At 29.8% G+C, this 23,799-nt stretch overlaps 1 protein-coding gene across 5 annotated transcripts in view; it reads right to left on the bottom strand.

Annotated features, from left to right (window-relative positions):
* The window catches only part of LOC129983687 (cyclin-dependent kinase 14-like), a 162,622-nt gene that overhangs the window by 37,864 nt on the left and 100,959 nt on the right, over positions 1-23,799 (bottom strand). For all 5 annotated transcript variants that reach the window (XM_056093272.1, XM_056093275.1, XM_056093271.1 and 2 more), the window contains exon 6: positions 6,929-7,020. In XM_056093272.1, coding sequence (XP_055949247.1) covers positions 6,929-7,020 — 92 coding nt within the window. The remainder of the gene's footprint in view (positions 1-6,928; positions 7,021-23,799) is intronic.

Raw genomic sequence — 23,799 nt, 5'->3', positions numbered from 1 at the left:
ACAAGACCCACCTGCAACAATTTCAATATGCTGAATTCCTTCTAGGAAAAATATTGCATCGAAGACTCTCAACACTCTATTTTTTAGGGGGAGGCAGTATTCATCTCCCCGTACCTTCCACACAAAGAAGTATGCGATTTTTTTTTCGTTTCGTTTATTAGTTTCAGCTGCAGAGGCTTCCAAACATGAAAAGTTATTTTTTATGGCCATCCTGTATTTTGAAACCAACATTTCACCTCCAAAACAATTCTCGTTTACAGTCGATTTTGCAGAAAAAAATGCGAATGGCGTGAAAGCAGAAGAAACAAGTACCACCCATTCTCACGTCTGGTGGAAATCGAGATGGTCTTTTCCTTGGCATCGGTGAAGGGAAGTCTTCCAATTTTTGTGGGCATAGAAGGCCCATTGTGTAGAGTTCGGGAGCTGACCGGAAAATTTCCATCCAGACGCTGCATGCATAATCAATGACCTGCAGGCGGGAAATCTTGCCTTCCGGCTGGTTGGTCAGTAGCCACATTATTCTTTTCATCACGTCGGTCATGAGGGACCGACCAGGAGTCAGTAAAAGCCAGCCGGTAAGTCACTCTGATCTTCTGAAATCTGTCAAGCTCTGTCCCATTTCAGTTTATGCCATGAGCTTTTCTGTGGATTTGTCAAACTTGGTGAGCCCAAAAAACATTGCTATGAGAAACGATTGTAATTCATCATTTTTTGATGCAGTGTAAAAAACCTTTAAAAAGCGATTATATTCTATAAACATATTATAAAGTGCTGTCAAAGATTAATAATTTATTTCCAGAATATGAGAGGCAGAATCGACCATGATGCTTTATAATTATCACAAATCAGAGCATATGATGTATAAAAGTATACCAATGTTTCATCAGACAATGAATTACGTTTACAAATACTTTAAAAGGAGCTTACAATGCTAATCAAAAGTAGCAAACAAGAGATTCTTGAGCTTCGGGAACTCAGCTGAGGTCAAAAAGATAAATATCAGATGCTCAGAAATTTTCACAGGAATTCTTTTAGATTCTTCATTATTTGTTAAACAAAAGAATCGTTCAAAATAAGTTTAATTTCAAACATTTCATTCAGATTTCATGAATAACTGTTTTAAAATGCATGTCTTTTAATTTATCATCAATTAATGCTACATATATTTTTATTGGTTTTTGAAGTTTGAGATTAAGAATGAATTTTAGAAGAAAAATAAAAGATTTATCACAGCTGATTCATGAAATAAAATTGGAAACTCACAACTACGCCATGCTGATAAGCATAGTCGTGCATGGCGTAAGTTGGTGTTTGTCCATGGCGTAACTGTGATGAATAATGTCACAATTACACCATTACAATCAAGCCATGTTGGCTGAAAAATTAAAACAGAGATTTCCAGACTTTTTCGACTCACGTATTCTCATTGAATTCACATTTTTCGAAGGCATCCTATATAAAATATCAACATCTATTTTTGATGAAAAAGTCAAAATTTTTTTGCATATGTTAGTTTGAAATAAATAAAGATATTTAGGTCTTATTAAAAAAATATTGAAGAGATTTATTTGCACATAATAATCATAGGAATGAATAAGTTTGTCAATCACTAAATATTTTCTCAAATCAAAATATCGAAATAGGTACAGTTCATCTCATTATTTCCACATTAGTTTCGTCTTGTTGCAGATAAGCTTGGTCACAATTGCCTATATCATTAACCAATGGCATTTGAGTCCAAGTTGCAGTTTTATGATAAACTAATTAGTTTTGGAAAGAAAGTTTGGAGGGGGAGGGAGATTGGCAGTCAGGCAGGAAATAGAGAATGTATATTTTTCATTCTAATAAGAAAATGGCTGATAGGCGAGGATTCTTTCATAAGAGAGTAATCACCATTTTTTCTTATGAAAGTTTTATTTGTTTTTCACCATGACAATGATGGATTATCTATAAAATAGGTTTATCTATGCACCAAGTTGTGCTAAATTATATAAATATATAGATTAAAGTTTATCATGCTGCTACCTTCTCATTGCATGACTGCAAATACCACTATTTATTGATATGAATATGCGAGTGAGCGCTTCTATCACTATCCTGTTTTTTCACTTTCACAGATAGCGCGTATAATATATTAAACAAAATTTAAATTGTATGCATACCAGATAATAACAAAGAAGAGAAATTGTTGATGTAATTACGACTTCATTAAACCATCTCAAATTTAATGAAGAGTTATTTAAAACTAATGCTAAATTTAACGTTTAATTTTCATTGATTTTTTTAATATTAAGTTTATTGTTTGTTGTGATAAAATTCATCATTTTTTCCTCACAAATAATATTTCTAGAATATTGAGTTTTCGTATATGCCATTTCAAGACACTACTCTTAATTGCGATTATTAAATCGACTCAATGCATTTCAGCCATATAAAAGAAGTTCCGAATTCTTTACTCAAAGCTCAATTTTAAAATAAAATATCTTTAAAAGGACTGAAAATCATAAATGTGTGCTATTATGGGCGATTGTATACGACTACGGCGAGTACTAATTCATAATTGTTGTTAAAATACTCTTCTCATATTATGAATTAGTACTCGCCGTAGTCATATACAATCGCACCTAACGCTTTTACTGCTTTCCGTCGAATGACGACAATAAGCACATGAAAAACTTTAAAGTGAAACTCTTTAAAGAAATGAACACTGATTACAAATATGAAAAATATCAATTTTATTTAATAATATATTTTTAAAACGATTGCTCTAAACAACTTCGTTTCAAGTGTTTAAAGAGAAAAGTGAAATGCAGTGACATTTTTTGTGTGTGAAATTGCAATTTTACTTGAAGCAATGAAATTTTTCAACTGCATAAAGTGAACGGCCCCCAAATAGTCTTCAGTGAAATGTTGCAAAAACAGGAAAATTTATTTTAGGGCATAACTTTTCTACAACTGAAATATTCGAATATTCTTTCTTTCTTCCTTTTTTTTGAAATGCAATTTTCGGATATCACAATATCTTTGGTAAAACATAATTTAAAATCATTCCAAAGAACCAAAAAAAATCTAACTTCTCAAAAAGCAGCGCAAATTCAGGACAGCTATTAATGTATAAAAATTTAAAATCTAAAAAGCACTAAAAAATATCATTAGATGGCCTGACTGATATTTTATTTGTATATACATTTTCAGAAGCAATCAGATTAAAAGTAATTCACATTTTGTTTTCAAACAAGTAGATTTAAAACATTTGAGAAGCTTAATATTTTTAATGGTATAATCATTAAAAACTTTTGAAATTGTTGTACTTCCATGTTTATTGTCTTTCAATATCTATAATGTTACTAAAATGACCTTTTAGTAATAATTAATCCCCTAACAAGGAAGAGAATTTTGCAGACAACATAATAGACATTGAAAAGAGGTTGAGTTAAAGACCCTCTGTATTAGCGACAAACTTAAAGACCATTTGATGTCGAATTTGTTAATGTAAATAAATGTTCCCGAATATTTGAGAATTTTGACGATATCTGCATTAGGACTCGAGTTCCGAGTTTGTTCAAGAACATCTGACGCCTGGTCATGGGAGCTATTAAATCAGAGGCGTACGGACGAGAAGAGCAGTTGTTTAGAGTTGTTGTTAAGAGCAGAATTTAAATTGAATGAAGTCTGTCTTTAGAGAGTAAATCTGTAGATTCTTTTTCTTTGAGCACTTGCAGTGGTTACAAGTGCTCAAAGAGCTAATTTAAAGCTATTTGCCTCTATATGTAATTATGTTTGCTGCTGCGTATTAGTGTTTTTGTGCAGTTATTTCTAACTTTAGGATTTTTTTTTCACTGTACACCAAACGGATGGATTTTTCCGTACGCAATATCGTTAAGCAATATCCTTATGTTACTTAATTTATATATATTTAGTATAGTTAAAAATTCATATTCCTCAAAACGAATAAATAACAGTTTTTTTAAATAAGCAATCTCAAGTATGATTTTTTCATTTATTTAAGAGAAATTTAAATTAGTCTGCAATATTATCAAACCTACATTAAGTCTAAAGATAGAAAATGATATATAGTTCAAAAAATATTGTTCTCAGTTCATCTTTATAATCATCTTCCCCATCCATATTGTTTATTCTTTTATGGCTAATATTTTAATGTGGCTTTCATTGTTAATATTACTTGGTGTACAATTATCTTTTCATTGTGACATGAAGAAATCAAAATGTAAATATTTTATTTCTATAAATTTAGAGCACTGATCAAAAATTTTTATATCGCTTTAAACGCTTTCAGTGGTATTGATTTTATTCCATTGTCTAAATTTGTTAAATATTTTTAATCATATTTTGCAAAAACACTTTTTATTGTTTTATTAATTGTGTTTACATGACTTCACATTGAACGATATTAAATAATCTTTCCTTCTGTGCACCTGACGCACTTATAAGTAAGTAATATATATTAAAAATAATATATATAGAAGAATTAAGTCTAAAACACTATCATGTTACTATGTCCCGAGCTTCAGGTTCTTATTACTTAATTATCTTTAATTACTTAATAGAAGACATTCTTTTATTTATTTCAGATTATAAAAATTTATTATTAAGAAAACTCATTTCTGTCAAGAATTGCAATAGAATATTTAATTCGTGCTTTTTCGATAGAAAAATATTTGGATCTCGAATGCAGTATATCAATTTGCTCTTATTCTGTAAGGCAAATACACTTTGCAGATAAAATTTATTAAAAATTTATAAATCAGAAAAACTTTTTTTCAAAAATTATAATAGAATATTTAATTCGTACTTTTTCAATAGAAATATTTAGATATCGAGTACAATGTATTCATTCGCTTTTTTTACCGCAAGTCAAATATATTTTGCATATAAAATTAATTAAAAATTTAATATTCAGAAAAACTATTTTCTGTCAAAAATTATAATTAAATAATTAATCCTTGTTTTTTCGATAGAAATATTTAAATCTCGAGTACAATAAACCTATTCGCTTTTCTCCTGAAAGGCAAATAAATACATTTTGCATATAAAACTCCCAAGACTTTCGCCGAGCTTTTGCTTTCTGAGGGATAAATATTTTTACGATTTTGCATTTGTCAGTAGTGAGAGTTTATTGACATCATATAAGATCAACTGCTTCCCATATGCTGCTCAGGGAAAACTTTTACGTCCACTTCAATAAAAAGGCCTTTTGATTGAAATATATGGAGATTTTACGGCTGTTATGCTATCTGTTCACACATATCAGCGTGGGTCTTACATTCAAATAAAAGAAAGCGAGGAATAAAATTTTATTTTATGCCTTTTCTTATAGGAAAACTCAACAATTTCGGGAGCTTACCAAAGAATGCTCGTAAAAATGAAATTTTAAAAATGCATACTTTATCATCAACTCTACAGATATGTTTGGGCGAAATTATATTGAAGTAGATCATATTTTCTCTCTTCTTTAGAAGAATTTCATGGTGTTTTACCGGAAATAAATGCTTATAAGAGCAATAAATGCGATCTTAATAGAATGGAATATTTCTAAAAGTATCCATTACTATTTTTGAAATGTGTTTTTCTATCTACACTGCGGTTGTTTTATTTTATCAGTCATCTATTGTCTCGAAAATAAGTTTTTAATTGGAAAAAATAAAAATACACTTTAGAGAAAATGGCTTAAATTTCTTCAACGTATAAAAACGCTTCTATGCATATATTATAAGCAGTTTGATAAATTTAGAATCAATGCACAGCTTGCAAAGAAAGTCATAACGTTTTCTTTTTCCTTTCTTCTTTTTTCAGATTCTGAATAAGTTTTCATTTTCCTGCATTTCTTTTAAATTTTTGCATCACTTTTAACATATTAATAATTATGCGAAATTCCTAATAGGTAAATATAAACTAATAAGTTTCTAAATGTGCTTTTCAGGACTGTTTGTTTTTAAAATATTATTTATTATATTTCTCATCCGAATAAAACAAGATTAGTCTACATAATGCCAACTCTCTCTCTCTCTCTTACACACACACACACACACACACACGCGCGCGCGCGATGTCAACTCTAATCGTGATACCCATAGGTGATTGGTGAACTATAAGAGATACACATACAATTCCAAAATTTTAAACTGCTCTAAATAACATAATTATGTATTCTGTTTTTTTAAATAAATTAAATGTACTTCGTTAAAAATTTTAATTTTTATTCAACTCTTTTGTACCATCACTCATATTTAATAAAATATTCTAGTTCGTTTAAAAGGAAAAAAACTCCACTCTTTTACAAATAAAACTGACTGAGTTTTGAATAATAATATTTTAAATAATTTCGTCTCGATGAAAATCTACCAAACAACGAGGCGACTGCTAGTTGGCTTAAAATAACAAATTTGTAGCGGATTGGCAACAACAAAATGGAAACACTTTTTAATTAATTAATTAATTTCTCAGGCTGTATAATTTTTATTTTTTAATTTTTCCTTGATAGCTGTATTATTATTTCTACTTAAGCATCAGATTAACTGTAATTGTGACGCAGAACTTTCTCACTTTCAGCTGCTTCGCTTGTATTTCGTTCTTATTCTCTGGCGTTCTTATACGTTCGTGTTCTTCGGAGTTTATTAAAGTGAATATTTTTGTAGTTAAAATGATGGAAAAGCAAACAAGTTAATTCTTCATTGTGAACTACATTTAAAAAAAAAAACTTTAATATTTAGACATGCATTTAATATTTAATATGGAGATCATAAAGGCCAGACTCCATAAATTCAAACAGTTATAACTTTGGTAGATTTTGTTACCTATTTAGCCAATATTAAGAGCAATAATGGAGCATTTTTTAAAGACATCGCACACTAGTAATATCCCTCATATGTTAAAGATTATAAAAAAAATTAAACTAAAATATACTTACTCGCTGAATCCTTTGAAAACGGTTGCGTATGAACCCTCTCCTAACTGTTCCAACTTGATATATGACTCAGATCGACCAAAACCAAGGGAAGGCTGGAAAAAAATTAAATAATTACAACTTTCTGTCATTAACGTAAAATTTTTTAAAATGTAATTAATATCAATATTATGCTATTTTATTCACGTTAAGATATCACCACAGTCGGACCGAGATTCTCAAACAAGTAAACGTTAATGAAAGCGCCTCTTGTTTTTCTACTCAACGTAAAAAAGAAATGTATATTGAACAAGTGCAATTATTTCCTTATGGCCATCGTTTTATGTCACAGCTTCTCATTGATAAATTTTTTTAATTATCTGAAACTTTTTGAAACTCTAAAATTGAATCCTGATTAGGCCATAAACCTTCGCTTGACATTCTATTTCGTAAATAACCTCTCCTGGAAGGACGTCCTGACAAAATAAGTACTCCATTACTGTCATCTGAAATTAACCAAACCCAAAGATTGACCACGACTGTAACCGCGACCTTCTGGGCGGCCTGTCACATTATATTCGACAGGCAATAACGCAGCCTCGGGCATTTCCAATTTTCGCGCCCTTTACATCCAATGGAACTCTCGTGTCTTTCTCCTTGCCTTCCCTGTTTTCTTTTTCTTTTTTTTTTCCAGTCTTCCATGCGACTGAATGAATTCATCCGGAAAATGGGAAAGATAATGTCTTGAGACACCCCCTTCTCTATATGTACAAAAGAGGGGTTTGGCTTCCGTCAAGTCAGAAAGGTAAAACGGGGTTGGGGAGAACTTACTCCTACCCCAAAAAGCATCGCAACGAAACTTAATTTCATTCTGATCAATGGGTAGAAGGCAGGCAGAAAACCAACAGGAATTTATTTTGACGCACTCCTGAGATCCTCCTCCCTACCTTTTCCTCTTTCGAATGTTCGAACTGGGTATTGTTCCATAAAAGGATAAGAGTTTTCAATAAACTCTTCACTTAGTAAGGAACAAAGAGACACTCTTTTTTTTATTATGAACGTTACGATGTCGGCGGACTTCTTTTGTTCGTCTTTCTAGATAAGATTAATTTTAATAGAATATTGCGCTTTACTATAGAGGCATTTTCGGATTGAAATGCGTCAGAAAAACTATATAAAACAATTCTTGCGATACCAATATAAAGCGATTCGGGATACAGGAAACTTGCACACAGTATTATATTGTTTTATTAACATCCATTACCGATTCAGATTTAAATACTGTAAAGAATAGAGAAAATATGCTCTAAATACTTCAACTAAGCGAAATAAATCAATTATCGTTTTTGCCAGTTATAACGATAAAAGTTAAATTAGAACTCTTTTAACATCATACACGAATTTGATTCCGTGATATTAAAAGTTTTTCAATAAATACTAAAAATTTAAAACAGTAAAAACAAGAATGGTGTCTATTTTTGTACGCAGCGTGCTTTAAAAATGATACCACTATAAAAATTGTATGCAAAAACCGGTGACCTTCGACCTCAAGCTGACGATAGCGTTTGTCGAGACAGGGAAAATACAAAACGAAGAGCAAGTCGAGGAGAAATGATAGGATTGTAATAAATATAACTATGCTGAAGTTCCTGACATATCAAAACTTAATCGTCTGATATCTCTTGATGCTTATTTCACAGTTTGCCTTTCTAAAATGGACGAATACGAAATGCAGTAATTTGTAACAAAGCAGAAAAAAAATTATCTTTTAGCAAATATATTGTTTTGCAAAGTGAAAGATACATGATTAAATTTCTATTTGATCATGAGCATTATTCCAATTAAATTTATCCTATCAATTTTCCCTTGAAATATTTGAATATTCATCGCATTTCATTCCTAATATATCCTTAAGCCTCCTCAAGTATCTAATTTTTATAATTGCTTTATTTTTTCACTCATACTGTACTTATGTTCACTCATCCAGTTTTAGCTTACTCTAGATGTTTTTTATTCTAGTTTTTACTATTTTTTACTTTTTCGTACAAAGTTTAGTAAACGTCAAAAAATTCAAATTCGAGATTTTGACTAATCTCCACGTTTTAAACCTTCTTGAGTTTGAAAAACTAAACGGTTGAAATTTGGTACACGGTCTTGCAGATTTCTGTCAAATTTTGATCTGAGGAAAATCTGCTCAGAGGAAGTCCGGCTATTCGAATATAAGTTAACACGATAACAACAAAATGAAGAGATCTAGATAGATAAGACTAGGTACACAGATTTAACATCTACAATGTAGATACTTATCAAACTTTGATCCAAAACCATTAAAGGATTGGCTGCTCTGTCATTTTGTGTTTTCATAAATATTTAAACTTTATAATTAAAAAATGAAATGTTTTAGGTATATCAAATTTGGTATGAGATTTCGCTCAAAGGAAGTCCGGCTATTCGAATATAAGTTAACACGATAACAACAAAATGAAGAGATCTAGATAGATAAGACTAGGTACACAGATTTAACATCTACAATGTAGATACTTATCAAATTTTGATCCAAAACCATTAAAGGATTGGCTGCTCTGTCATTTTGTGTTTTCATAAATATTTAAACTTTATAATTAAAAAATGAAATGTTTTAGGTTATATCAAATTTGGTATGAGATTTAATGACACAAAGTGCAATTTTGTGTTCAATCAAGTGACCCAAACGTGTCTAAAGCACAAAATTGGATTTTCGAATGCTATTAACAGCATGCCGGGGATAAATCACCAAAATTTCGACAAGAATGACACGATGGATTCAGTAAAAATGCTAAATTCTCCCAAAAGTAATAATTCGTAACTATTGTATGTCACTACAAGGATTTCTCTGGCAGGACAAATTTATTAGAGAGTATGCGAGAAAATTTTTGGCTAGACCACTCCTGCCAGTTTTTATGTTAGGCTAGTTATGTATTGGTATTTTGTCATTTATATGTTTTTTTTCCAATTGATTGCAACCGCAATATTTTTTTCTTTTGTTTTTTTAATAAAATGAATCTACATCTATATCAAATTGTGATTTTAGTGTCCTTGCAAACAACAACAACAGTTTAGAAAACTATTTTATACAAAATATTTCATTAAAAATTTACAAATAAAAATATGCACCTAATTTTCTTATGTAATTTACGAATTAATGAATGCCTAAAATTACAGAAAAAAAAGTACTAAAGTGTAGTGTGGTTTTAAGTGTTAAAAATAAAAATAATGGGATTCATAATATCAAATGTAAGAAGGGCTCATTAAATAATTAGCCATTCCACTGATTTAAAACTCTTAATTTTTAAAAATTTTACGATTTCTTTATTTTGTTAATCAAATTATTTTCATTTCAAACTAAGTAATTTCTTTTTATTTAAGTTTACAAACCCCCGCAAAATATGAGTATTTTTTTAAATGAAAAATAAATAATTCCACCACAGCAAGTGAAAGCTTTGACATTTTCTGATCTATCTTCCCAATTAAAAGATAAAAATCTTCGACCACTCTCCCAATTCACTTTCGATAGCAACCACATCTTCAATTTCCATTTTATTACCTTCCCAATTTTCATAACGATTTTAGAATTCTATTCCAAACATTCTATATTCTATTTATTCCGTAAGCATTCAGAACACCTCCACAAATCAAATAAACCCATTCGGATATTTAGTAGAAATATATCTGGCTGGCTATCCAGTAACGCCAGTTAACAATTTCATACCTTCACCTAACAAACGGAAACCATTTTTCATTCTAATCCTAACGATGCTCTGACTGGTAAGCCATTTGGTTAGTATCGCTGACTGCAGACAAGCGCAATCGATCTGAAGGTAACAATGGTAGGACAGGAAATCAATTCTAGGCGGCTGCTGCCGATTAAATCCAGCAGTTGACATGCGGATTTGAGCAGGGAAAGCTAATCAGGACTTGCCTCCATAAAATAGCGTTTCGTAAAGTGTTTGTGGGGATATAAATTATCAGAATAAATTGGATGTAAAATATTAAATATATAGGTGTGAAAGGGAAATATTCTCCCTTTTTGTTTTTTACTGGTAAAAATATTTTGATGAAAAATAAATAAATAAAATAAAATTAATTTGTATTAGTTCGGCATTTATTTTACACGGTCAGATTAAATTTTTGTAAAGATGTATTTTGACAGCAAGTTAGGTTGTATTAAGAACATGAGAGCATTGTGAAAAATGAAGCACTTTTTACCTCTTGTTTTTCACTGGCAAAACAACTTTGTAAGAAAAATTAATTAATCGAGTTTCTATACTCTATTTTACATAAGTAGATCTAATCATATGAAAAGATGTATATCGACCATTAAGCGAGTTTGCGTCAGTAAAATTGTAAGTAATTAATGGAATATGTATGTAAATGGTTGAAAGGAAAGTATTTTCTTCATTCTTTTTTCATTGGCAAAAATATTTGAGAAAAAAAATCATTAATTGAATTTGCATAATGTGGCCGCCTATTTTACATCGCAATTAGTTTTTCAACAGATCAAATCGTCTGAAAAGATATTTCTAGATAGTAAGCAAGTTCGTGTCGATACCGTAAGCATATTGCAAAAAGTGAAGCCTTTTTTCCCATTCTTTTTCATAGTCAAAAATATTTATTTTTGGGAAAAATACATTAATTAATCGCATTTGCATAACGTCGTCGCCTTTTTACATCGACATATCAATTTTTTTAAAAAATATGTTTTTTCGACAGTCAGCGGGTTTGCGTCAATTAGATACATAAATTGTGGGAAGTGGAACTTCTTTCACGTTCTTTTTCACTGGCAAAAATATTTTAGTGAAAAATATGTTAATTAGTTGAATTTGCTAAACGTGGTTGCCTCTTTTATATCGTCAGATCAAATCTTCTAAAAATATATATATCGCGTAAGCAAGGCTACATTAATAACTGTGAAAAGTTAAGCCTTTTTTATTCTTGTTTTCGATGTCAAAAAGAGTTTCAAAAAAAGTAATTAATTAGAATATCGGAACTATCTATTTCAGAGTGAATTTCAAATAAAATCTTCAGGAATAATATATTTCGACCATAACTAGGACCAATAAGTTTTAGTCCACGAAAATATAGATATATTCTGTATTTCTGTGATTTTAGTGTACTGGCAAACAACAACAAATTTAGAAAACTATTTTATCAAAAACATTTCATTAAAAATTTACAAATAAAAATATGCACCTAATTTTCTTATGTAATTTACGAATTAATGAATGTCTAAAATTACAGAAAAAAATCACCCACATATGGAGTCGCAGGTTAAAGAATTTCTTGCACTTAAGAAGCCTAAACTTTAGAAACTTGCTTTCTATTAAAAGTATTAACATTTATAAATATGCTTTCGACTAAAAAATATCACCATTATTTTCTGAATTATAAAAATTAAATGTATTTTACAGTTATTATTTAAAAAATATAAACCTTTCAGATATAAGAAATTCAGTTTTACGTAAACATTGAAATAGTACATATATCTGCAGAATGCTACTACTATTGTCATTTCCTTTCTATGAGACGGCAAGTTTGTAGAAAACACAATAAGGCTTTCTATCCTGCTGTTAGGAAGACTTTCAGCAGCAATTGCGAGTTTGCTGTGTCTCCAGAACTCGGAAAGGGAAACATAGAACCCTATTCTTTATCTTTTCCCATTTTGGCAGAATCAACAGTGAGGGGGGATGTATTCCATGTGTGTGCGATTTCTGAACTGCAGCACTGTCAGAATGTATATTTTTCTTCCGCAGAAAAAGATTTTTTTCCCCAATACATAGTAGAGCTTATTTGTTTCACTTCAGTTGCTCCTAGAAAGGGTGAATCGAAGCTACTGCTGTTTAAGTTTTGTCTTCTCTTGATAACATCTGCTTCTTTTTTAAAAAAAGAATTTTGTTCCAGCTACCGAGGGCAAGTGTTTGCTGCGAGTAATGTTTGCTGTGTTAACATATAGTTTGAAAGCATAGTTATGTTCGTGTCTTCATCTTTTGATGAAAGGGGTAATGTTGCAAGATCAGGAAGATTCTGTTTTCAGGAAACGTTTTGATAAAATTATCGATTAAAATAGCTCCATGCTTAGTTTTATATATATACGTTAAAAAGGATTATTTAGCGAAAATATCGATATTTTTTGGCGATATTTTCTAATTTTCTTTATGAAAACCTTTTGAATTTTGTTTCTACTTTCATTCTTTAAGAAGTTGCATTCTGTTTCTTATTTTTGCGTAGCATACATTTTAATCTTATTTTACTTCATTAAATGCTGGCACGTGTAGGCTTAGGAAACGGAATTTAGGTATCTTTAAAAGAATGTGATAAGCATTAAGGATTTTTATCCCTTTGCTCTAAAATGATAACCTGCTTGCTGAATTCAGCAATTTTACAGAGTGCGTATTGAATTTAAATAAAATAAACTAGAAATTGGATTCAAGAAAACATTTTAGAATTAAATTTATACGGTCTAAAGTAAGATAAAAAGATTTAAATTAGATAAAAGAGACATCATTACACACACACACATACCGAATGCTATTTATCCAGTCTTAAAATTAAAGGTAAAAAGATTGCTTTCTTTGGACATTCCATCAAAAAGTGGTTAGTTTAATTATAAAAAATAAAGATCCAGATATTGTATATGAAATAAAGAGCATGTGATTAGGGAAATCAAATCAACTACGAATATTAATACACACCAATAAGGTGCATTCTTATATAAAAAAAATTGAAAGAAAAAAATTCCATATTTCTGAATAGAACAGGCGTTTCGATCGAATAAGAAAAGAAATCCCCAAACAACACAAGGTGAATAAAAGGTGCTCATGAAGAGGTGTATATGAACGATAATGACAATTTTTACCCCTACAAGCCCAATCATTAATCTTTGAATAGACCAGAAATGAAAAACCAGCACCCTTTATAAAATATGACACCACTTTGAACACTAAATAAAAAACCCACATCATTACTCTGATATATTTTTTACCACAGACACACGGAGAAGCAACCCAACACCCACTACCATTAAGGTTCTTTTGTGAAAAATCCATCGCTTCTAACTTTTTCCTTCTTAGTTGTTGGCGGTTTTCTAAGAAAGGTGAGAACATGTCCCTTACAAGAACATCTGTTTCCGAGTATCCCCGAACATTCCCGAAATCGCTGTATAAAATAGATTCGGGTGCAAATCTCCGGATTTTTGGGATCGCTGTTTATCGTTACAGTCCCTAGTCGTTTACGACGGCCGTAAAAATGTCGCGTGGATTTCGCTGGCCGTGATTTAATTGTGGGTGATAAAACGTCTCTAATGGCCTCAGTATTTCATAAAGTCTCCATTAAGGCGTCAACAGAGGATGGGGGAGTAGGCGTCAGGTTCCCACGATACATATGTATTTCTATTGCCTCCCTATTCGATAATGTATAGTTGTCCCTGGTGGTTAGATGAATGGAATTGAAGCGTAGGTGCGTAATGGCATCGATTCTTCATCTCTTAGGTTTCCTGGCTCAGAAAACTTAATCATTTATGATATACAGTAGATTATCTCTTAAATGGTAGCAATCATATCTTCCCTTTCCAGAATAGCAATTTTTTTTTGTTAATAAATGAGAGTACTATGTTTTTATAGTAAGTTCAGGAGGAATAACCTTTTCACTTTTGTAACCTTTAAATTTTATAAAATTTTGTAACAGATAAATAAGAGTAAAAAGTATAGATGCCATCATATAAGAAATTTCCATTGCAACCAAAATAAAAAAGGAAACATTTACATATGTATTATTCAGTTATATTTATTAGAAAAGCCTTTCTCTTATAACAAATATAAATATTTGGTAATAATACATAATAGCAGATATAATAATTAATTATTAATTTGCTGCATTTGACAATCAGTTTGTTGCTCCGGAATATTAGATATATCCGATAGTACATTATAAAATATCAATTTGTTATTTGGTAAGACTGTGAAATACGAATTTAATAAAATCAGTCTTTAAAAAATGTTTAAATATTATAATAATATTACAAAATAAAGCGAAAGTGAGAATCCTATTTCCGAATTACCAAACATCATACCGACAATCATTAGATATCATTTCTTATTAGTATATTACATAAGAAATTAATATCAACAAAGAATTGAATAATAGATTTTTACAAAGAATTTTAATTAGTCAAGATAAATATTTTCAAACATTATTCAAAATTATTTAACAAACATTTATCATTGATTAAATATATAAATGAAATCATTTTTAAAAAAAAATTCCTATAACATGATTTTGTTGATCAAATAAATTAACATTATTCGTTAGATATTTACAATTTTGATTTATTAAATGGCAGGCACTTTTGCCTTTCTTAAGTCATCATTGCTCAATGTAACATCATAACAAACTCCCATATTCATTTTTTGTTATGAAGAGCGACTCCAGTGTTTTTGCATTCATGCTGGACACAAGATTCCGTAATACTTACATTATCCGCTCTGTTGTGAGCGAAGATTCAGGAAAAGAATATTTTCAGCGTATTTGGCAGATTTTCGTATATGTATGTGGGTTTTTTTTTTTTTTTGTAGCTTTCCGTAGTTTTTCATTACATATCCTTAATTCCGTAGTTTTCATCTAATTTCCGTAGCTGTTTGATGGTAAGAGTTAATGTCCAAAGGAAGGATTTTTTAAAAATTAATTTTAACAATAGAAAAAGTAAGCTCTGGAATGGTTGATGAAACAGTGGAATTATTTTGAATTTCTTTATCATAATAGAAACATAGTTATAGACTGTGTGTCAAATTAAATTTTTAAAAACTATTATTATTAGAGAAAAATTGTATTAAAATGAAACTGGTATCACTATAAAATGTATTCTTTTTAATTTTACATAACAAAATGTATTTTATCAAATAATATTTTTGGAATATGTAACTGATAAATACCAAAAACTTGCTTAATTTTTTAACAAACATTTTGTAATTAACTTTTGAAGCTTCTTTTTGCCTGTAAAAGCATGTGCGATGAATTTCATCATGATCGAATAACAATTGTAAATTTGTACACGAGATATGTAAACAAACATTCACACAAATGTACTATAGCACACATCACAATTGCATGAATAAGAACATGGGAAGAGTGCATTACTTTGAATGACAATCTTTTGAACACTTCTTTTAAGACCTTCAGAAGTTTTTGTTATAGGCACTACTCCCTACTTGCGACAATATCAATCATGCCGTTTCTGACTAGTATTGTTATTATAAGACTTGGGTTATTATTGTTATTATAAGACTTGGGTTATTATTGTTATTATAAGACTTAGGTTGTTATTGTATTGTAAATTTATATTCCTTTAATCTATCAATACTGAAAGGCCCCAAACGCCCGCCCGGTCAATGAACAAAAAGGCAGGACTCAAAAATAAGTGTGTTTGATTGAACACTCAAAGCACGTGCTTTGTAAGTCAGAGACGTTCGGACAGATGAGTTTGGGTGACGAGAAGATTTTATCTAAAAGTATATTCCGAGCATATAGTTGCTTAATAGCCATCAAGTTAGCGGTGCCCTCTTTCGTTCATCACCTCTTAAGAACACGGCTGTCATTACTGTTTTTGAAGGAAGTATAGGAAATTTTCCTTATCTTTGAAAGAGAAACTCGAATGTTCCAGCATTCTGAGTTACTTAAGCACGAACGATCTAGGGAATATGAGGGTTAAATTGTGTTGTACGTTTTATTTGGTATATCTTTTTCTTAATTTACTGATAAATATTTGCATTTGAGAAAGTGACGTTATTTCAATATTATTTACTAATTAAGTGCTGAATATGAGAGATATAGCTGTAGTAAGAGTTGATATGGAAGAGCCAGTTTTGCATTATACAGCAATTTTAAAATCCTTGAAAAACTATGAAAATGCCTTTACAACAAAGGAGAAATTAAATATAAATTACAGATTTTTTTCTATTTTAAAAAATATATTTAATTATATAGCATGCAATATATCTTTAGTACATACACCATGAGATACACGTAGTTTTTGAGATATAAAAATCAAAAAATTTGTTTTGATAATATTTTTAAAAAAAAATATATTTTCTAAATTTTTGTACATTGTTATAAGTGCGTTTTTTTTTCATGATTTTTTTTAAGCATCGTATGCTCTTATCTTGAGATACTGAGAAAAAAAACTCTTATAAATAAAAAAACCATTGGGACTCCATGATTAATACTAAATGAACAATTAATAAACTTAAAAGAAAAGCGCATTATTTTCTCCACGAAATTTTTTGCATTAAACAGCAACTTAAAGCTATAAATCAGGCAACGATTTTTTTTCATCCCATTATGATAATATATTACTTTCTCACTCTAAATTAAAAAAAAAAAGTTTCTTCTTTCTTCAGAAAAATTCAATTTAATACTTCAAATGGCCAACTACTGAGAAAAGCCAGCAAAGTTTCGAAGTAGAAAAGGAGTGGTGAAATGAATAGAACAGTTAAGGGAGGGGCTAGGGGAAGTCTTTGGGGGTATAGCAGTGGGGTAAAAAACCGACAAGGCGAAAAAGAATCGTTTGTCAAGACTCCAAAATCGGACTCCGTTTTTATTGCTTTCCAGAATGGGCGGGATGGAGGGGGTGTTGCCATTCGATGATGGCCGTTTCGTGTTCCCTGTCAGACGACTCTTTTTCAACAGGCCTCCTCTGAATTGTTTTCGCGCGGTTTGCGGTTAGTGTAATAGCCGTCGATATTTTATGAGACAGGCCTTCTTTTAATGCCAGTCCATTTGACCAGAGCCCTGGGATCAGAAACCGACAAACGGAGAAATGCAGTTCGTGCTCCGTAACATGGATTATCCGTCTATAATCTTTTCCTTCAACTGTTCACAGCTTTTGACTTATGTGGCTAATTTGAACAGATAACATTTTAAAGTGAAAAAAAATATTAATTTTTTTTTTTTAAATGAGTTAAAAAAAAGAGTAATGGGATCTGGAAATGAAGTGGAATTAATCTTTTAAAACTAATTGAATTGGAAACATTTTTTCTTCTTTTTATGATTCTAAGTCATTTCCAGCATCATTTATTTTTATAATTTTTACAAAGGTTGTTGGTAATTTTAATTTGTCATTTGAAATTTATAATTTCATTAATCACAATACTTTTAAAAATGTTTATTGTTAAACAAAATTTGCATAAAAATCAATACAGTTATCAATTTTAAATTTGATAAAAGAAGAACGATTTCTTAAACTGTCAGAATCCAAAAAATAAAAAAATAAAAGAAAGGAAGAAAAAAGATAATTTTGAAGAAATTGCATTGAATTGATGTATCTATTGATTAGTATTAAACATATCAAAAGATTCATTAGCGATTGTTTTGATTTGAGATTGTTGCTGTTTCCTTGCGTAATAAAAGATTTATACTTTATATTACTTTTACAATTTTATATAAATTAATTTTATTTGAAAGAAGCTGTTGTCTTAAAAAGAATGCAATATTTTTCTCTAAGAACCCTGTAATGTTGATTTCAGTAAGCACACAATACCTTAACAAGGAAACAAGTTTTACAGTTTCGAATCATACAGTTTCTTCAGAAGCGGGGATCTGAGTAGACATTTCAATATGCATTTCACTATTAATGGCAAAAATAATAATAAAAATAATGATTTTCGTAAATTTAGCATAAAATAGACGTTTGGATTCTAAATAAAAAAGTAAAAATTTATTTTCAAAAGATTATTCTTATATTTTTCTCCTTTAAAGATGAATTTTTTTCTCCCAAGCAAATTAATCAAATGATTTTAGAATTTTCAAAAAACTTATTTAATTTCTGATTTTTTGAAAATTTAATTGATTTATAAATGACACATGCAGCTGATTTTAAAATTGAAAAATATGATTTTTTAATAACAGAAGTTTTATTACAATAAATGTAACTACAATACATATTAAACTATGTATTTCGGTACTAAATGAAACATTATTTACGGAAGAAATGGAATAATGCATTCAATAACAATCAGAATTAAATAATCATTGGAAAATAATGCGTGATAAAATATAATTAAAAGAATGAAAATTAGTTATTAAAATTCAGAAAAATATGGCCGTATTTCAGCATTTTTTAAATTATTGCTTTGATATATTTTCCTTTCCATGTGCATTAAGGTATAGAAGCTGAATGCTCTCTTCGTTGAATAATATATAGTTAAATATTGATATAGAAAAAAAAATCGCACTTATTATAGAATTTAACTATCCGGATTAAATGACATCAGACTTGATTCCGATAATCAAAATTCATATAATTACAGGATCATTAGCAGAATTTCCCAAAGAAAAAAAAATGAGAAATTCACTAATATCTTATTAATGATTACAAAAATAATATTGCTTGTTCTATATTTATATATTGTATTAATGTATCACAAATTAAACATATCAGTTAAAGTCAATTATTTCGCTGTATTTACTTGTTTTACATGGGAAGAATTTGATGATTCCTTTGTTTCCCTCAAAGTGATTTATATAATTGGTAAAACATATAAGTAGAATTCGGATAATCGAAGTTCTACTGTGCATGTAAAACTGAATCCGAATAATTTATTTTGTATGATAAAAGTAATTAATCTATTAGTTTCAAATTATTAACTGTTTTATATATGACAGAAAAAAACATATTGTAAACCTTTTTTGTGGTAAAAATATAAGAATTTAATAAATATTGTAAGACATTTCAATATGTTTTATTGTTTCTTATTGTTTATTTCGAAGAAAACAGCACAGGGGCTCTTTCAAAGGCAGTCGCAAATACTCGTAAGGTAAAATTTTCTTTTCGAAAAATTATGCATTACATGATGTCATAACATTAAAATTCGATCGCTCGAATATAGCTCAATTGTCTTCTCATAAAATATTAAATATTACTGAAAAATATTTCAGTTTTCACAATCCGATTGACATAGATTTGCCTTTTTTTAATAGTAAACAAAAAAAATTGTAAATATTTCACGACTTTCTGATTTTATACTGATTGAAAAAATTGATTTTTTATACACAAGCATGTAAACAAGCATTAATATAAAAAACATGCATGAAGAATAGATTTGATTTTGTATGAACAAAAATCAAATGAACTTTTGAGTACCCAGTGCCAATAAATTTCTTGTTAAACAGCACTCACGACTTTCTGATTTATACTGATCGGATAAGTTAATTTTTAATACACATGCACATATCCTAGAACAGTGATGGCGAACCAGTGGTACGTATGCCATCGATGGCACACGACACAATATTTTGGGCACGCCGCCAATCAAAACGGTTTGTAAAACGGCTTGCATGTAACTTCATTTGATAAACTAAGTTTGTTCCAATTCGACTGATTGGAAATCGAAGAATTTGAAATGCAATTGATTGATTTCCAGTGTAGTTCAATATGGATTCAAAAATTTATGGAAACAAGGAAAAAGTTGGAATTGATTGAAAGAGAAAGATTAACAAGCAACATAAGTAAAAATGTCAGTAACAAAACTTTGGAAACATGGAATTCGATTCAAACATTTAACTGTTTGAAGAAGCTGCCTCATGCTATTTTAAGCATATTTTCATCATCTATGCCTGCGAGTCATTTTCAGAGAGGAATAGCATTAAAGACTCGCTTAGAAACCGTTTGGCAGATGACTCCAATTCAGTATGCATTCTGCCAAAAGTAACATCTTGCAATCCAAATATAAGTTATTTGTCATCTAATCTGCAACAAAAGTCACACTAATGTTACTTTAATTTGAATTACACATATAACTAAAACATTTGCTACTATACAGTGCAAAATATATTTTTTCGTAGTGAATAAAGAGTTTTTAGTTTTTAGTATTTAGTTTTATTATCTTCCCAATAATCACAGGCTAAAATTATTTGATGACAATTCTATACTTCATTGGACATTTCTTTAGAAAAAAATGGTACGTTGATCCAAAAAGGTTCGCCACCCGTGTCCTAGAAGCATTAATATCAGAAACCTGCTTACGGAATAGATTTGGTTTCATATGAACAGAAAATGAATAAATTTATAAGCAACCAATGCCAGTAAACCTCTTCTTAAATAGAATACTAATATTTATAATAAAAATAGCATTAATGATAATGCTTAAATATCAGTTGCTGTTTTTGGTGATATAAAATGCATCAAATTACCAAACATAATACATTATTAGATAAGTTTTATCTCATAACAAAAACTGAAAGAAATTGTTCCACTTTTCCACTCAAACTATATAAATAAAAGAGAACAAGTCTAAAATCTACTTTCTTTTTCTTCGAAATGCAACTCGAAACGTTTTCTATCCAATTTTAGAGTCATAAATAAAAATAACAAGAAAACCGCTGACTTGCTCGCCTAAAGGAATCTAACAAAAAGCAGCCCGTTTCTACCGCTAAGCAAAACAATACTAGTGAGGCTTTGTCACGCAGTAGTTTCCGACATTCGACCCTAAAAGCTTTGTGCTTTGAACTTTGCATCTTAAATAGATACCTCATCACGTTACGCGCAGGATGTTATTTTTTCAGCATGTTCAAGCGTTCGATTCACGTGTATTTTGAGAATGCTTTTAAGGAAATATTGCATGGTATCGATGTCACTTTCTTTTGTTTCACTCCAATTTTGATTCATCGTGACGCTTCTTGCATTTGTGAGTAGAGATGGGTTGAAGGAATGCGAGAGGGATTTTTTTATGCATTTAAATTTTCTCTGAGTAGGTTAAAATGTATCTTTCTATGGAACATTTTGGTTTTATTTCCCCCTTCTATGAACCGATGGGATGTACGCTATTCTTAAGGAAAATAAGTTTGAAATTTTAAATGTAGGTTTCGCAGAATGAATATAAAAAGAAAAGACAAAATGCATTAATCAACAAGTCTATAAATCCAGGGCAGTTGTTATCATAAAATGTTAAACTTTTGCAATGTAAAAATTAAAATAGAGTGCTCATTAATTTCCTTATGTGCTCCCATATCTCATTCGATAATAGTAATAAATTCTAATATCATAAGAATAAGTAAGGTTTAGTAAAATTCCAATATCATAAGGAATAATTGTTTAGATGCAACATTAAACTAAAAATTTAATCAATTTAATTGCGTATAATAGAAACAGCAACGGAATTAAGTATTTTTACAATTATAAGCAGTGTATATTATTACACCTATCTTTTTTTATTTAATTTCACAATTCTTTACATTTTAAATTTATTTAACAGATTTATTGTTTATTTTATTTTATTTCAGTAACATTTCAAAAATTGCTATTTTTTTTATTTTATTATATCCGATACTGAGCGACATCCACTTTTGTATCCAATGTAATGTAATCAGGTTTTCAATATTAGTAAATATCGAAGTAACTAAGTAATCGTAACGAAACAAACAGGAATCTAATGATTGACTACTCCTACCCGTCGGAAGGCACACAGAATGACCGGACCGCTGCAACAGCAACACTAGCGGGAATTGTGCTGAGTCCTAAGGGCCATCATCTGCCACGGTACAATCTCTTTCCTAAGGAAGTATGTCCCGTCATCGATGGGAGGTAGCCAACCCCCATCTTTTCGTATACTCACAAGGGTGATGAGAACAAAGAACCATACCTTTTCATAGGTACCCCCCCCCCCCAAGTGGGATAAACAGAAACTGAAACAATTATATTTGGCAAAGAGTACCGCCTTTTTATTTTTCATAAATAATAGAATTTGAATTTTTTATAAGTTTATTTAGCAACAAAACAAATAAAAATATTTAAACTGAGCTATTTGCGGCTCCTCATCAGCCAAGTGACCTTAGACAGTTACCTAGTGTGGCCATTGCATAGATATAAATAAGAGATAAGTAGTGCATATGCTACTCTAAAAAGAAAAAAAAAACTACGAAAATGATGTATTGTTTATAATGCTGTATGGGGACTAATAATAATTTTTCTCTGCCGTTATACGAATATATGGTATACGGGAGAGTGGTATGAAAATCCATCGTATAATTTCAAAAGCATAGCAGATGAAAAATGCTACAGTGCATTTTTTATAAGTCTAATTAATGTTAGGAGATAATATAAAATCCAATCTTTTGAGCAATAAAATATTGACAATTTTTTTTAACGAAATTTATACCACAATTTACTCGTGGAAAATAATTTTAATGCAGTGAATGAAGATCTTTGAAATATTGGATTTCTGTTATTAGATTGTCCAAATGCGACTGTATTTTAATTGTAACCCAACCGTTGATGTCTTAGTTTTTAAAGAAAGGCACTTCTTATTTTCAATGAAAAAATGTCCCAATCAATTTAATGCTTATACTTATATTATTTTAATATAAAAACGCATATCTGATGAACAACAACAACAGCGACACGAAATCTAAATTTTTATTGATTTAATCTCCTGCCCTATAAATCATATTTAGTAAAATTAAATAATAAAAAAAGCTCAATCTTTTGCGATCGAAAAAAAAAGCGAGTCATGAAACCTTAGTTTCATTACCTTAACCCTATCAAATGTCACCATAAAGAAGCGGAGGCAATTGATTTGATGATCTTCCTTGAAATAGCCGTTGCAATGATCTAAAATTTTCTAAAATAATGAATAATTCAAGGCGTCATAACTTGAACAATGTTAAACGCAGAAAAGTGAAATTTCTTTTGTTTAAAATGTTATTGCGTCAAAAATATATTATTAAATTTGATTAATAGCACCGAAGAACAATAAAAAATTATTTGTAATTTTTCAGAAATATATTTATCGACTAAGACAACATAAAATATAACTTTTTACATCATTTGAAACATTTTACCAATTGCAAATAATCCCAATCTGTAACAGTTT

Source organism: Argiope bruennichi, chromosome 9 (genome assembly GCF_947563725.1).
Source record: "Argiope bruennichi chromosome 9, qqArgBrue1.1, whole genome shotgun sequence".
In the NCBI taxonomy this organism is placed as follows: domain Eukaryota; kingdom Metazoa; phylum Arthropoda; class Arachnida; order Araneae; family Araneidae; genus Argiope; species Argiope bruennichi.
This window is presented reverse-complemented; position numbering and strand designations above follow the sequence as displayed.